The sequence below is a fragment of the Tupaia chinensis genome, unplaced genomic scaffold, assembly GCF_000334495.1.
Source record: "Tupaia chinensis unplaced genomic scaffold, TupChi_1.0 Scaffold000119_2, whole genome shotgun sequence".
NCBI lineage: Eukaryota > Metazoa > Chordata > Mammalia > Scandentia > Tupaiidae > Tupaia > Tupaia belangeri.
The window spans coordinates 4,567,543-4,583,808 of NW_006159586.1; the positions used below are offsets into that span (position 1 = coordinate 4,567,543).

The window sequence follows — 16,266 nt, forward strand, 5'->3', positions numbered from 1 at the left end:
TTATAATAAAAAACAAAGTATAAAAAAAAAAAAAGGAGGGAGAAGAGGATAAAGACAGCAGTGAACAATAGAGAGGCAGGATGTTAATGAGAAATAGATATGGTTTATTACCTGTTGATGATGACATGTATAGTATTCTCAACTGAACCGGTCTGGAAAGTATTTCATGATGGGTGAAGTCTTTTTAATAAGCAAAATGAGAAATAGTGATTGACTGTTTAAAAAAATTATAATAATAATTATTGGGAAAAGCATGGAAAAGATATTGAATGATAAAGCGGGGAGATTGATATCTCTGTATTGACTGACATGCATGGCATTCCCTTTTGAAAAAGCAATGGAAGTCAATGTAAAGTTATATGTAATCTAGTGTAATAGAAAGAAGATTATGATGATAATAAAATTAAAAAAAAAAAAATTGAGTTAATAAGTCCAGTGCACACTTAAGGGGAAGAGGTCGCAAGGCCCATAAACCAGAAGACTGTGATCATAGGGAGTTATCTTAGAAGTTGCCTTCCACATTTCCCACGAGCCTTCTCTGAGTGACCTGTCTGACCTGTCCTTGCAGTAGGAATTATGAAGTTAGGCCCTGAATGCCCTGCATTGTTTCTGTCATTGCTGTGGTGCTGATTCCTCTCTCCCAATATGCATATCAGCCCCTTGAGGTCAGGGGCCAAGTGTTCTACATCTCTTTATTTCCTGCTTACATCAACCACATGCCTAGCAAGTGACCATCAGTTAGATAATCTCAATTTCAAGTGACAAACAAACAAACAAACAAACGACCAAAATAGATAATGTCTTAAATAGCATGTGGGCTTGATCTCTCTTGGCAAGAAAGTTGGAAGTAGGTAGTTACAGGCATTGCTCAGTTTTTCAGTAGTGGCCCCACCTTCATCTGCCAACCCTAGTGTGCTGGCCTTTGTATCCCCATGTGGTTGTAAGACGGTTGCTGCAGCACCAACACTACTTCCTCAACAACTGCATCCACAGACAGGAAGTAGGGCTGCTGCTTTCTTGAGAAGGAAAATTTACTTAAGGCCAGCTCCCAGCAAACTGTCCATATTCAGACTACATCATATGACCACCTCTAACCCAATCAGTGCCAGAGGGGAAGTGGATTACCACCACTGGTTTAGTTTCATGGTTCTCAACAGGGCTGGGCTTAGGAGATGCCATTGCCCTCTAGGACTTTTGGAAATGCGTGAGGTTATCACCAGGGCTAGGGAGAGCTGGTGTTTAGTGGGTCAGGACCAGAGTTGTTTAACTTTAAACAGAAATGCTCAATATAGTCCCCCCCCCAAAAAAAAAAAACAAGAAAAGAACTGCTGATTGCATGGCAGGAATCATTGTATAATCACGTGAGTGAGCTTGAAAGTAGATAAGAAACTTGAGATGACTACAATCCTGGCCATCAACTGGCCTGAATCTCGTGAGAGACCTTGAGTCAGAGGCCCCCGTTATTCTACTCAAATGCTAGCACTGTCTTTGTTGAAAACTACTGGTTTAGACACAGGATTCTGAACTGGGGATGGTTTTGTATCTCCCCCACAGGTGATGGTGTCAGTGTTTGGAGACGTCTGTTGTCACAACTAGTGAGTGCTGCTGGGTGGAGGCCAGGGATGCTGTAAACATCCTTGGGTACACAGGACATTGTCTGGATCCAAATGTCAGTAGTGTTAAGGGTGAGAAACCCTGGTGTAGACTAGATGGGAGTCATTATCAGGTTGGGCTCAGCTGCTCGATGGTTGAAGCAGCCCTGGTGTGCTTGTGAGGAGGAGGCAGGAATGTTTCTGGGTAAATGGCCCTAGTGTCAGCTACAGGTGACGGTATTCAGGACCTCCGCAAGTCAGCCAGCTTGCCTGTAGGATGGCCAGTCCTGGCTGCCATGGGCTCTAGCATGTTTGACTTTAACAGTGAGAGAATAGGTCCAAAACTAGATGGAAGGCAGGTTGTTTGAACTTGAGTTTTTGTTTTCTTTCATTTTTTTTTTTTCTCCTTAACTCCTAATCTCATTTCAATATTCTTTCTCAGTTTCTCCTTCCGTAGCATGCCATGGGCTTATCAACTGTAACGTCACTGAAGTTGAACCCGGCTGAAAAGCGGGACTGCCTCTTGTCTTAATTTGAGAAGTCCCACAAAATATATTTATTCTCCGTTTTTTCTTCACTGAGCCTGAGAAGTCAGACTGGGCCTAGATGGCTTGAGGTGAAAGTCGCCCACTTAGAGAATGCATTATGGTGATCAGATTGCTGGCACCATAGAATATGAAGAACTAGAAGAAGAACTAAATGGGACCATAGGCCAGATTAGTTAGCTTTTGGAAAGCAGGTGGACCCTGAGGGAATGAAACCCGCAGATGCCCTTGACTAAGCCTGTGGTGGGGTCCCAAACCCAAGGTACCTCCCTAGGAGGGCAGGCCTGGGCCACAGGAAGACTGAATCCAAGAGGAACGAAGCTGGAAAGAGGCCTGGGTTACAACACACTCTGGTGCTTCCTGTGAGCAAGCTATTAATAAATAGTGTTCCCATAGAATCTAGAGTAGGGGTCGACGTACTACAGCCCCCAGGCCAAATCCTGCTCACCAGTTATTTTTGTAAATAGTGTTATTGAAAGACAGCCATGCCCATTCGTTTAGGTATTGTCTATGACTGCTTTTGTGCTACAAAGACAGGGTCGAGTACTTGTGCTGAGTATTTGTAATAGAGGCTGTATGTCCTGCAAAGATCAAAATAGTTATTCTCTGGCCCTTTACAGAAAATTTTTTTAAAAGAATTATTTTATTTAACTTTATTTATTTATATTTTTAAATTTGACCACAGAGGGACAGAGTGAGAAGGAGGTGGGGGGAGGAAAGTGAGAAAACAAGCTGCCAAGTTCAAGACTCGAAACGTGGTCAGCCATGTGGAAGTCCAGCGCTCCCAACCACCATGCCACCTGCCGGCCCCCTTTACAGAAAATTTTTACTGGTCCACATCTAGAGGACTTCATTTCTATAGGCTACAGTGATTAGGAAAACGAGTCTTGGCATCAGTCAGATTCAATTGGGATACGAACAGTGCTACCTAGCATTGTGCAGTGCACAGTCTGCTCAACTGTAAACATCAGCCCTGCCTGACAAGGATTGCCTGCACATTTTTGGGTATTCAGGAGAGGAAAGAAAGCAACATCTGTGAAATGTCAGCACCCTGCTGGGGGCCACAGTACCTGTGGAAAGTCAGCAGCATGAAGCTTAGGATCTGAGCAGGTGGGGAGGTGAGCCTAAATATAGACTTTCCAAAGCCGATTTGTAAACCAGAGCCCCAGGAATCCCAGAAAGGGACAATTGGCACACACCATCTAGTCTCTGGTTTGTTTCCACGTGTTAAAAGGCTGGTTGAGCGAGAGAATAATTCATTGGTCTCAAATACGCTGTTGCTAGAGAGTCTGTGAGAGTCGAATGTTCATCGCAATGTCCTGGAGTTAGAAATCTCTGTGCTTATGTTTTATTATGCTGCATGCCTCAGAATTGTAGGGGTTTGGGCTGCCCTTGCAAGAGTACATGCATTTCTCCTGCTGGGTATCATTCAAGCATAGCTGAGTGCGTGACCTTTTCATCTTGCACAGTGAAAGCCACCTAAGATTCAGAGCAGCTCTGCATAGAGAGGGGTCAGGCTTTGCCTTGAGAAGCTGTGTCAAGTCTGAGCTGTCATACCCACTCAACTGCCAAGTTGGCACATCCAGATATCATCTGTCTCTCTCCCGGGCTGATGGACCCACACCCCTTTGTAGATCATGTAAGAAGTGAACCACCAACCTAAGACTTCTTAGTCGATGTTTCCTAGTCACTGGAACAGAGAACTGGTCAGACAATGGCTGCCCACCTAAAGGGCTGGAATTCTAAGAGAGGCAATATATAAGCAGAAGATACTAAGAGGACTGAAGTTCGGCAATATTGATCTGAGCAGCGAGGGCTTGTGGAGAGAACCCTATTGAACAAGTTGCCCCAGACCAATGAGCACAAGGAGGGATGGAGGATCCTCTAGGAAAGGTGGGCTTCACAGTTGCATAGACATAACAAGTGGTAGCTCAGTCCCTCGAATCCAGTTATTTTCTGTGTGCTACTTTGTACGCTGAGCTTGCAAAGCTTCAAGAATAATTGGTAGATGGACACATTAAAAAGTTAAATAGCAGCCCTAGTTAATATATGTAGATGTCAACTATGGTATTCACATGGGCACACAGGAGTTTAGAAAAAGATGGGATGTTGCTGAAGACTGGGATGGATACCTCAGAGAAGTGAGATTTCACCTGGATCCCAAATTTGAGTGGGATTTCAATAAGTGGCCAAAAGCAGAAGAGCCTTTTAGGAACTGAAAAGGAACAAGCAAAGTCATAGACAGGAATGAAAAGAATATATTTAGAAATTTATGAGGAAGGCTTAGTGGTTGGGTTCAAGCCTTCCCAAGGTGACATGGTGCCTGCCTACTCCCACTGACAGAGTGTTGGGAAGACAGAGACACATTCACACAAGGGAGACTGTCCCTCCCACATGTGAGAGGAGAAGGCAAGAGTTTAAAATATGAAGCAAGCGTCTTTTAATTATTCACAGATCATCTGCATTGCAGCTGATCTTGAACAAATCCTGCTTTCAGCTTGCCCATGATGTCATCCCTCCCTGCTTAGGTGCTCTTTTTCTCTGTACAGCCCAGCAGGAGGAAAGGGAAGAGGCTTAAACAGCTCTCCTCATAAATGAAAATATGAATTGGCTTCCTTTGCTTGCCCTTGGGAAGCAGACCAGACTTATGAGTCAAAAGTGAAAGAAGCTCCGGTTTAGTTGCCGTTACCGACTTGGACAGCAGGAGTTGGAGGGAGGATGGAATGGTGGAGGATCCTTGATTCTCCTGAGTTGAGTGTCCAGGTGGTCTTCACCATGGGCCACCAACTGCGGCTCAGTGAGTGGTCCCAGCACTGTCTCTAAGAGTGAATGGTATTCACCGGCCCATTCATCAATTATATACTGACCCTGTCTATGCTGGAAGCTTGGAGTTGTTGCCCTCAGTGTTCTCACCTGCAAAGTGAGCACTCAACCAGAATCAATGTCTCTCTGTGGAAATGCTCTCGGCATTTGGAGGTGGAGGAGTGGATGTCAGTGATGTACTAAGCGGGGTGCTGAGCAAATCTGGCACAACCCATGAAAGGCCAGTAGCAGCTTCCGGTCACATGAGCCAAGGAAAACAGTACTGTCTTCAGTTAAGAACCTTGGGACTTGTTCACCAAGATTCTTCCCAATCTGAAATTCTGTAAACCTATGCTTGTTTCGCTATGAGACCCAATAAACAGAATTGCTGAAGCTTAGACAAATCATCAGAATCGGAGGTAGTCTAATTCAAACATGAAGGAATGTTTAACAGCAGCAAAAACAGGTAGCAGCTGCTGAGAAATTACTATGTTCCAGACCTTCGCAAATTTCCTTCATTAGGAGTCTTTAAAGGGAATATGATTACTTATTATTTCGGATCATCTGTGTCCCCTAATGTGACCCTTTAATTTCAGGACAGTGAGCTGATCATTGCTATGCTTCACTTATTATCTGTTGAATTGTGCAAAGTTCAGATAGGAAAGGGTCCCTACAGGGGGCCCTGCAGTAGGATGAGAACTGAGAAGCAGCCTGGCCAGGGTCATCACTTTGTACTGAATACAATGCTTTTTCTCCACAGATCTTATGAACTTAGAAAACCTGCCACCCTTAGAAGCTATGATAGTGCCTTTAGTTCAGAGGCCTGAATGCACAATGCTAGTTTTTCCGTTTTTTCCTCTCCACGGAGGTCTTCTGCCTATAATTTGTGTCGATACCCACCAATTGGGATACAGTTAAGCCTGGATTTGACTCCAAGCTTTGGAAAGCTAAGTCTCCAACAACAAAAAGAGGAACAGGTCACCATGCCAGTCCTGGTACGGTGCCGGAAAGTCTGCCCTGGTTTCTGGGCTGAGCGTTCCTTTTTTTATGGGTAGCGTTGAAACATGGTATATGTGTCTCTTTCACCTATGTGGCAAAAAAAAACAGATGTCATTAAATCTCAGTGATGGCAAATTCTCTCTTAAAATATTTAAAAATATTTGAGAAAGAAGAAAAGGAGCCAAAGGGAAAAGAAACAAGATTGATACTTGAATATTTTCTGTCTGCAACTAGTTCCTTTCTATTCTAACCCTTCCTAGCCAGTGCTAATGTGTATGTTTGGACAGCATAACAAATTAATTTCACAAAGGTCAGAAGGGATAATGCCCACCCACAATCTGCACATGTTAACCTTGGGGGAGCAGGCATTGACATAAAAGGCACGCCATCTGATGGTCTTATCAAATCAGTCATCTTCTCTCTCTTCCAGGGGAGCTCCGCACACAGCAGGAGGGGTGGCCAGGCAGTGCAAAGCCCGGAATCCCCTGAGCAAGCAGTGTTTCAGCTGGCTGGACAGATCAAATAACACTTGGGCTGGTTAACAAAAGACGCAAGTGGGAAGGTGTTGGAAGCTGGAGTGTGGAAATTTACCCAACGTTATTTCTTTGACAGGGAAGGAGATTCCATCTGAAAGATGCAGCATTCCCGTGGCCTCTCTGGGTGCAGCAGAACACAGTCTCGGTCAAAGTGGCGTGGTTGAAGGGCTGAAAGAGGATGCTGCCCACATCCAAAGCCTGTGGAGGATCCTGGCCTGGCAGCTGAGCCCCCCTGGATTTGGGATCTCAAGTGTAACTTGGTGCAGAGCTCATGCAAGGTGCTTGCATTTCTTCAGTTCTTGCACCAATACTCTTTAGACTGATTTGAACTTCAGAATTCAAGGTGAGCTGGTAGAAGAGGAGCTGGCAGAGGTAGGAAGAAGCCCCTAGAAGCCTCCAGAATCCACTCACAGGCTTCCGTCACACTGCTCAAAAATGCAGAAAGTCTTTGATACAACTGAGCTTTGGACCATCCTAAGTTAAAGAATGCCTCTTGGCAAATAGCTTGTGTTTCAGCCAGGAAAAACCTCTTGTACCGAAGAATTCAAAGGGAAACTTTCTGCATCTTTTTCTTTGAGGTCCATGATGGTAAAAAAAAAAACTTCCTATAGATAATGATCCTGGCTTTTCACTCCAAGATGCTTGATTTGAAAGAAGCATGAGCCATTCTAAGCATCAAGGAAGCTTTGGGAAATGCAGGAGTTGGACAGCCCTCCCAATACAGGTTAGGAAAATAGCCTGAGCCTGCAACTTGCGCAGCTCGGTGAACACTGACACATGGCATTCTTGTCGCCAGAGAGCCTCTGGCAGTGAACTCTCCAGCAGGAAAATCATCTCAGCTGTAGCACTTGGCAGAATGAGGTGTGCTGGGAAAGCCACCAGACGGTACCGGGCCTTTCCTGACTGCCCTTTCATCACCTGGGCAGCCCTAGACCACTGAGCCAACAATGGCCGAGAAGGGTGACTGCATTGCCAGTGTTTACGGGTACGACCTTGGTGGGCGTTTTGTTGACTTCCGTCCCCTGGGCTTTGGAGTCAATGGGTTGGTGCTATCAGCAGTGGATAGCCAAGCCTGCCGGAAGGTGGCAGTGAAGAAGATTGCCCTAAGCGATGCCCGAAGTATGAAGCATGCACTCCGTGAGATCAAGATCATCCGTCGCCTGGACCATGACAATATTGTGAAGGTGTACGAGGTGCTGGGGCCCAAGGGCACCGACCTACAGGGCGAGCTGTTCAAGTTCAGTGTGGCTTATATTGTCCAGGAGTACATGGAGACTGACCTGGCCCGCCTGCTGGAACAGGGCACGCTGACCGAGGAGCACGCCAAGCTATTCATGTACCAGCTGCTCCGTGGACTCAAGTACATCCACTCCGCCAACGTGCTGCACAGGGACCTGAAGCCTGCCAACATCTTCATCAGCACAGAGGACCTCGTGCTCAAGATCGGGGATTTTGGGTTGGCAAGGATCGTCGATCAGCATTATTCACACAAGGTATGTTTGGCTGGAATGGCTGATACACACAGTCCATGTGTTCTGAGAGTGATCTCAGCTCCATGATAACTGGGGGACTGGGGTCAGTATTTGGGAGAGGCCAGAGGGTGCTAGGAACATCACTGACCTGAAAAGTTGTTGTTGAGGGTCAAAATAGATATGGTTCTTAGTTTGGGCTCTGTCACGTGGCCATGACAACACCTCCATTCTGCACAGTAGAGGTTGGATAGGTGATCTTGGAAATTTCTTCCAGCTCTTAATTCTGTGGCTTCAAAACTGGGTGGGTGATGAATTTGCCTCTAGCATCCTTTTATCCCTCATGTCCACCTAACCACCTCCCGTCCCTTCTGTCTGCTCAGAACACCACACGAGGCTTCTCACCAGGTGAGCCAGGTGCTCTGGTCGTCTTGCCTCCTCCACCCATCAAAGCTGATACCTGCGTTCCTTTCTTTTAGGCAGGGGATGGTGGGCACAAATGGCTAGCCTGACCACTTGACCCTCACTGTACATCACCTGGCCAATGACTGCTCTCCCAGGTCCCGTGATACCCTTACCCCTTGGTGTGTCAGGAGAGAGCTACTGAGATGCCACAAGGTGGATGGCTAAAGCCCCACAGCTTCAGGGATCAGAGTGGGCCTGGCCACACTGATGGAGGTAGCTTTCATGCTGTCTTGTGTTCACAAGGCCCAGCCTGCCTCTTACCTGGGCTACTCTTCTCTTCAGGAGCTGAGAGTCATCTGACATTCTATTCCTTCCTCCACCCTGGCTTTCTGTCACCTTAGGGGTGTTTCTGACCCCTTGATGTGAGCACATCACCAGGTATCCGTCTACAGAGCTGGTGAGGGGCTGGTGCTTTGCAAGGTCTAAACCTTTGTACCTTGACATTTTTTATTAGAATACAACATCCCCCGGGAAGCAGGTGCAATGTAAACTGTTATCAGCTACGGAGTGGGGTGGGTCATAAAAGGGAAGGGCAGCTCTGACCTGATGTGCTTCAGATTTCTCTCTGGGGCCCCTTTCCTCAGTGCCCCCCACCACCAAATCCACACAAAGGCACTGTTCTGCCCAGGGCATCCGCTGAGGGAGGGTGTCAAGGGGTGGGGGAAGAAGGCTCCCTACCCTACCCTCACTGGCTGGCACTTGGGCCGTGGCCCAGATTCAGACCCCGAATCAGCCTAGCTGGCTCCAGCTCCTTGGTGCCACAAATTACTTAGGCGCCTTAACCACGTGTTTGCCCTCTGCCAGCACCCCCTACGGCCAGGCCATCTGTCAGCCCTGACAGCTGACTCTATAGCCAGAAATGTCCATGGTTTATAAAAAAAAACAAACAAACCCTTTTCTGTCTTCCTAATGCCCTGAACTATTCCTTCTCTTTCTTTGGAACAGTGACTCCAAACATTCAAACCACAGGTTTTAACCCAGATCAGTTCTCATTTGACAAAAGACCCAGAGGATCTACAACACCTTTATATCTGGGATACACAAAAAACACCTTCTGAATTGGGATAAACTAGTACCTTAGGAATCACGGTATAATAAAGGATCCAATCAAGGAAAGTGTTATAGGGAAAAATGAAAACAGCACTAACAGGCCCTCAGAAAAGTCAGTGGAGATGGTTTGTTACAGCAAAGACTGGCTGTAGCAGTAATTCCTAGGCAATGGCATGGCACACGGAACAACGCCGTCGAGTCCTGGCTCCCTTCTGATGGGGCGAGCTTGAACAGGACAGCCACTCACCCCATGGGAGCCTCAGTTTCCCCGTCTTTAACATGGAAAATGATCTGTGTCCTGTCTGCCTCACTGGCTTGTGGTTACGGCTCAAAGAGGACCAGGGGTGTAAAATTCCTTGGAAAGCAGTAGGAACTACATTCACTCATGTAATGGTGTTTGCTGAACACACTGAGCCCAGGCCCAGTGCTGGGAGCCAGGAGAGCTCAAGGATTATGCAGTTGACTAGCTTAAGGGTTGTGCTTCGTATTGTTAACCTGTCACTTGGGCTGGAAAGCCCCTTCATTTTCCCAGTGCAGAGGAATTTACTCTGTTCTGATTTACTCTTGTTGGGGTCTCTTTGATAACATTAACTGTGGAAAGGTTAAAAAAAAAATTGGTTACGAGCCCAGTGAGTGCTGGTATCAGCCCCATGTCCCTGTTCAGCAGTGTTGCTATAGGGGACGTGTGCTCACCAGAAAGACAGAGAGAGACAGAGAGACAGAAAGCGAGAAATCACCCCCAGGGTGGATGCCATAGCCCCTTTTCCACCATTCTCCTCTCGAGATCTTGGGCACACACGCAAACGTACCCGGTGTGAGTTTAAGCCACCATGTCCAGGCCTCAAACCGCCGTCGACTACATGGGAGTCCAGTGGCATAGCCATTACACTAACTGCTGGTCCCCCTCCTCATACACTTTCTGCTTGTAGCTTCCTGCTCTCTCTTCCCTCACTCCATGATATTGAAAGGACTTTATATTTGGTCCTTTTATTTATACAATGTGCATTTAAATCAGCTCTCACTTAATCCTCATAATGCTGTGAGGCGCATAGGGCAAATGGTTCACTTAAAAACCTGGAGAAATAGCATTCCCAAGCTTACACGACTGTGGCAGCAGGGCTGTATACTGGGGCTGTCTCCTGTCCCAACGGAGGTTCTTTCCGTGCACTATTTTTTTCATGAAGTCTTTCTAGTTTCTGAATTGAAGTTAATTTTCCCTTCCTCTGAATTCCCACGCCAGTTTTTCCCCTCCTGTAACCTACATCTTCCTTGTTCTTTTTCGTTTTTAGGTTTGCTATAGGGCATGTGTGCTCACCAAAGAGAGACAGAGAGGGAGAAAGAGAAGGAAAGTGAGAAAGCATGCCCTACAGGGGATGGCCATGCTGCAATCCCTTCTCCTCTATTCTCCTCTTCAGATTTTGGGCACACACGTAGACACACATGCCATATTGTGATTTTCAAGCCTCTGGGTGTGGGACTTGAACAGCACCGCCAGCCATGTGAAATCTAGCCACCTTAATCACCATGCCAACTGGCTGGTCCTGTAACCTGTATCTTCTAACACTGATCAGTCTCTGCTCTGTTGCAGGTGTGTTTACATCTGTGTCTCTGTGCTCCGCTAGAGTCCCTTGCTCCTCGAGGGCTGTCTCTTGTTCATTTTGGTTTTCCCTGTGCCTGAGACATGGCCCTCAATTGATTGTGCTGACTGTATTAAACAGATGGGAGAAGAGTCATTTACCAGTACATTGCAGATAGGAAGCTGTTGGATTCATTGATTCCGTGTGGTTAGAAGGTTTCATTTGCAGAAAAAGAGTATATAATTCTTTCAAACAATGGATCGGCCAGAGTCAGATGTGTGCATCTGCCATGTGTATCATCGGTGAGTGTGGAGGATTATGTCTACAAGCAAAGTGCTCTAAATTTAACCCCTTCTAAAGTTTTATGGATCCTGATTCCCTTGGAAGAATACTGTGCTTTGCTGGGTTGCAGCTAGCACATCTGTGTGCCCCCTTTTCCAGGCTAATACAGCCCAGTGCCAATGATAGACTGAAAGGTCCAACTAGGATCTGGCTGCAGCCACTTGGCTGAGCATGGCCCATGCAGCAACAGGTAGCAGTCTGGTTCTCCCTCTCCCCTCTTTCTCATGGGTGAATAGTATGACTCCTTCACGTCCACATCTTCTCCTCAGGCAGGACCTAACATGGGGTAGGTGCTCGTTATGGTATCAGTAGAGCAGATGCTAAAGGAAATGACTTTCGCTTCTCTAATGAGGAATTGCCACGTTGGGACCACAGTCCCAGCGAAAGAACATCCTGGCCATGAGTAGCCACCATACCACCTCAAGGGTCTTGGTCTGCCAAGTCCAAAGGATAAGGATGGGCTTCCACAGCCCACAGAGATGGCGGTGGATGGCAATGGGGGATGCACTGATGATTCTCTCTCAACAGAGGTGACCAAGGTCACTGTGTCATTATCATCCTTCCCTAATTGCAGGACCTCAAGCTGGTCCTCTTAGCGAGGTAGCTTATTCCTAGAATAAGAGAACTGTGCAAAGACCTCAGCATCATCTTATCTATTCCCTTCATCTCAGAGATGATAAACTGAGAGGGGAAGACCTCCTAGCTCCATTCACATGCACATCACACACTGAGCAGCGGAACACGTGTGTGACTTCGTGTCCACTGTTTTTGTCCAACCCTTACTTCTCAGTTGTCTTTTCTGCCTGGTGGGGAGGAGCATTCTCATTCACTCATTTCATAGGATTCTTGTTACAGTCAAATGAAAGCACGGATGTCAAGGTGCTTTAGACATACAAAGGGTTAAGTCATTAGCAGAACTACTTGCCTTTGTAGCTGCCGTGGAAAGGCCAGGCAGACACCCAAACAACAATGTCCCCTCTGCTAAGAAAAGGAGCCAGCTCCTCACGTAATGGCCAATGGGTGAGTTACAAGTCCCTCCCCAAGGATGGCTTCCCAACCTGTGGTCCTGTTCCCAATCCCTTTCCACCCACCGTCAGCAGGCCTGCAAATTATAATTAGTTCCTTGTTGTTTGTGTCAAGAGAAGGCAGCTGAAGGATGGGAGCAGGTTTTCCTTTCCCCCTATTAGGCAATAGATGATCTCCAAAGAAAAAGAAATGTCGTTTAAGACTTCACCGAACCCTGTGTAAACTTGAAGAAATGTCAAGACTCCCAGGGATGGTGTGAGAGGGCCCCTCAGCACCTTGGCAGCCTGGTTAGCTGTGTGAGGCTTCCCTCCAGGAGGGGCTGCTGAGACTGGCCCCCGAAGGCCTGTCTTTCCTGGGGGCTGTAGACAGGAAATACTCAGGAAAGAAAGGAAGAGAAAGAGGCTCATCAGAATTTGGGCAGCCAACGCTGTTGTGTGCTATGGGATCCTTGAAGCAAGTCTGTTTTCTGCTAGACTGGTCTGGCTTTGAGCCCTACCCTTTGTACTTCACCATACTCCATCTTACCTCATTCCTGATCAAAACACTCTCACATTTTGCCTCCATATTTCATTTAAATTCCTTAAAAATCCATCAGTTCAGTGATTCTCAAAGTGTGGTATCAGACCAGCAGCATCAGACCGCATTAAAGATGTAAATTCTCGGGTCCTGTCTGAGACCTATTGAATCGGAAACTCAGCGGTCTGTGCTTTAACAAGCCTCCAGGCTTCTGATGTGCCTGAACTTTTAAGAACCACTGATCTGAAGAAATTGAATAGCTTGTCTGTGGAAAGAAAACCGATGCCCCTAATGTGTCTGCTGATACTTGGGACCGTGGTTCTCAAACTTCATCATGATGGAGACAACTAAGAACTCCTCCCAGATAAGTGGGTACATTGAAATCAGGAGTCTGGACTGGGAGGAATAGCTTCCTGTGGGGTAGCAGGCACTGTATCAGAGAATTGTAAAGACTGTTTCAGGAAAGGTGGCTTTGCAGGGCCTCAATCACTTCACCTTGGAAACTGCCTGTATCACCATGCACAGGTTTGACAAAAAGCTAAACAAAGAGGGACTAAACCAAAGGGATTATTTGTTTAGGTTTGATTTTAACAGTTAGGTGATATGAACAAGGATTTTAGAAAACATACACTTTGCTAGATGTTATCTGAACATAAAAACACTGGTTTCACAGTTCATTGAGTGTTTGATGGAGGGCTCAGCAAATTATTGTAGTTTGTTAAGGCTTATGGTTCTTTTCAAAGAGGAACATGGCATGGAACCTACAGCCAGCCCTCAAAGGCTTTGCATGGGAATGCTGGTGGACAGGGTTTCTGCTGGTTTAGTCTGTGAACCAGCCCCACCTCCTCCTTCTCCTGGCCACTCTGCCTGCTTTCAAGGCTTCCTAGACCAAGATAACTTCCCCTAAATGCCGACAAGACACACAGAAAATTCCCTGAAAGCACAAATTCCCTGGAAACTGAACCACTGAGGAATGCTCATTTCTGTGGCTACAGTAGGGTCTTTGCAGATGTTCAAGGGTGTCTGGGGTTGATGTGCTTATACTCTGAGTGGTCTTCACTTTGCAGTGGCTAGAGCCCAAGGTGCAAGGAGTAGGGAAGAACTTGCCTGGGGGCCTGGACTAGGACTACAATCCCCAGTGCTAGTACTGTGAGGGGCCTAGCCATCCATGGAGGCCTGGGTTTTATGAGAAAATTGGCTCATGGAAGGACACCTTGCTGAGGGCCCAGCTAGCAGGAAAGGTCGCTTTCTTCTTAAGCTGCTAAGCGTGTTATTCCAAATCAGTAGAGCTGAAAAGATTTATTTAAAAGACTATGAAATATCCCTTTTTAAAGGGGAAAAAATATGACCTAAGGGATTAGAACAGGGGTTGTACTAGAGAGTCAAGTGTCCCAAACTCTCAGGCAGACTTAGAAAGCTAATAGTGTTGGCTTTCATCACCTGCTGGCCCCTCCCCATTGCAGACTCCTCATTCAGTCCCTGGGCCTCCTGGATTCCTCTTTTACCCACTCATAGGAGAACACTCCACCCAGCCGTTCTCCCTGGGAAGCATCCCCACTGAGCCCCAGGGACAATATTAAACCTTTGACAACTGACGTGGCCCAGACACCCTCCCTTTTGAAAGGCCCAGCAGAGGTAGTATGTGCGGGCTGATGTTGCTGCTCAGCAGACAGGTCACATGGGAGGCCCAGATTCAATTCCCAGCCCACCCTAAAAGCTAGGTGTGGTGGCACATACCTGTAGTCCCAGCTACCTGAAATAGGCAGGAAGATTATGACATAGTGAGGCTTTGTATCTAAGAAAAAAGGAAGGACGTCAGTCTGAGTCCTGAGTCCTGGAGGTCCCTTGTTTGTTAGGAATTGACTCTTTACTGCCTTTATGTGATCAAGGTGATGAACAGGGAGTAGTGGCTACTTAGCAGCCAGTTTGCAGGTATTCTAGTATTCCAACCATAGCCTAGCGGTACCATGCATGCCAGCCATGCCTTGCAGCCGTCCTCGTCATATCAGACCTCATCCTTTCCACTGCGTCTTTGGGTTTGGTTGTCCACTTGGGGTGAGCAATTGCGTAAATAGCTCAAAGGAATCAGAGGCTCCATGCTCAGAACCGCTTACATGAACATTAGCCTACTCACTCACCTGAGACTCACCTCACAACTAGAACTGCCACGTCCTCTGGCAAACACCAGAGCTCTGGAAGAATTCAAGAAGTAGGAGATCCACGCCTGTTACAGATACTGAAGAGCGGCTAGTATTTCATGCAGTGTGGTCTTGCTGGTGACCAATTTTGTCTGTCAGGAAACTATGTTTATCTTATTTTTATTTTTAATGTTTTTTATTTTGGAGATAAAATTCTAAATTTACAAGTTTATTCTCTTCCAGTACTTAAAAACCACCATTGCTTTATTTCCTATCTTTATTACTTCTGAAGAGAAGTTGATTTCCATTCATATCGTCGTTTCTTGTATGTAATGTGTCTTTTTCCTCTGGATACTTTTGAGATTTTTCTCTTGATCTTTAACTTTTAGTTAAAGTTGACTGTGTGATGTGTCCAGATGTGGTTTTATTCATGTTTCCTATTTGAGGCTCATTGAATTTCTTGAATTTATAAGCTTTTTTTTTTTCACTAAATTTGGCACATTTTCAAATAATTTTCTGCCCCACTTTTTCTTTCTTCACCTTCTGGACTCTAATTACATGTGTTGGTCAGTTTGGTGTTGTCTCCAAAGATGGTCTAATCTGTTTTCTCCTTTTTTATGGTTGTCTTCAACCTCACTTATCCTTTCTTCTGCCATCTTTAATTTGTCATGAAGCTCATTCAGTAAATATTTTATTTTGGATAACATATTCTTCTGTTGTAGAATTTTCATCTGGTTCTTTTTTATTTTATAATTTTTATTTGTATGCTGAGATTCTTCATATCTTCACTCATTATGGCCACATTTTCCTTTAAGTCCTTTAACATACGTATAATGCTTTAAAGTCTTTGCTAATTCCAAGCATCTGGGATACCTCAGGATCTACTTTTTACTGACCATTTCTCTTTTTTGAATTTGGTTTATATTTTCCTGCTCCTCTACATTCCTAGTCATTTTTCATTGTTTGCAGACGGTACACTGAAAGGATCTAAAAGATACTCTGAAAGCAGTCAATTTACTGATGGTTCTAAATGACCCTTTTAAGGCTTGGTTTTAGGCTTTGATAAGGCAGACCTAAAGTAGCTCTTATTTAAGAGCATGTTTCTTAATCCGATGGCACGACCTTTACGTTGTCTCACCTCAATACCTAGAATGTTAACAAGGTGTTTTCCCTTTGGCAGAGTTGGAACTCCAGTGTCTCCTAGTACAC

At 45.9% G+C, this 16,266-nt stretch overlaps 1 protein-coding gene across 1 annotated transcript in view; it reads left to right on the top strand.

Annotated features, from left to right (window-relative positions):
* Positions 1–16,266, top strand: part of MAPK4 (mitogen-activated protein kinase 4) — a 190,391-nt gene that overhangs the window by 105,668 nt on the left and 68,457 nt on the right. The window contains 1 exon segment of the mRNA XM_006144455.3: positions 6,551–7,967. Coding sequence (XP_006144517.1) covers positions 7,422–7,967 — 546 coding nt within the window. The 5' untranslated portion in view covers positions 6,551–7,421.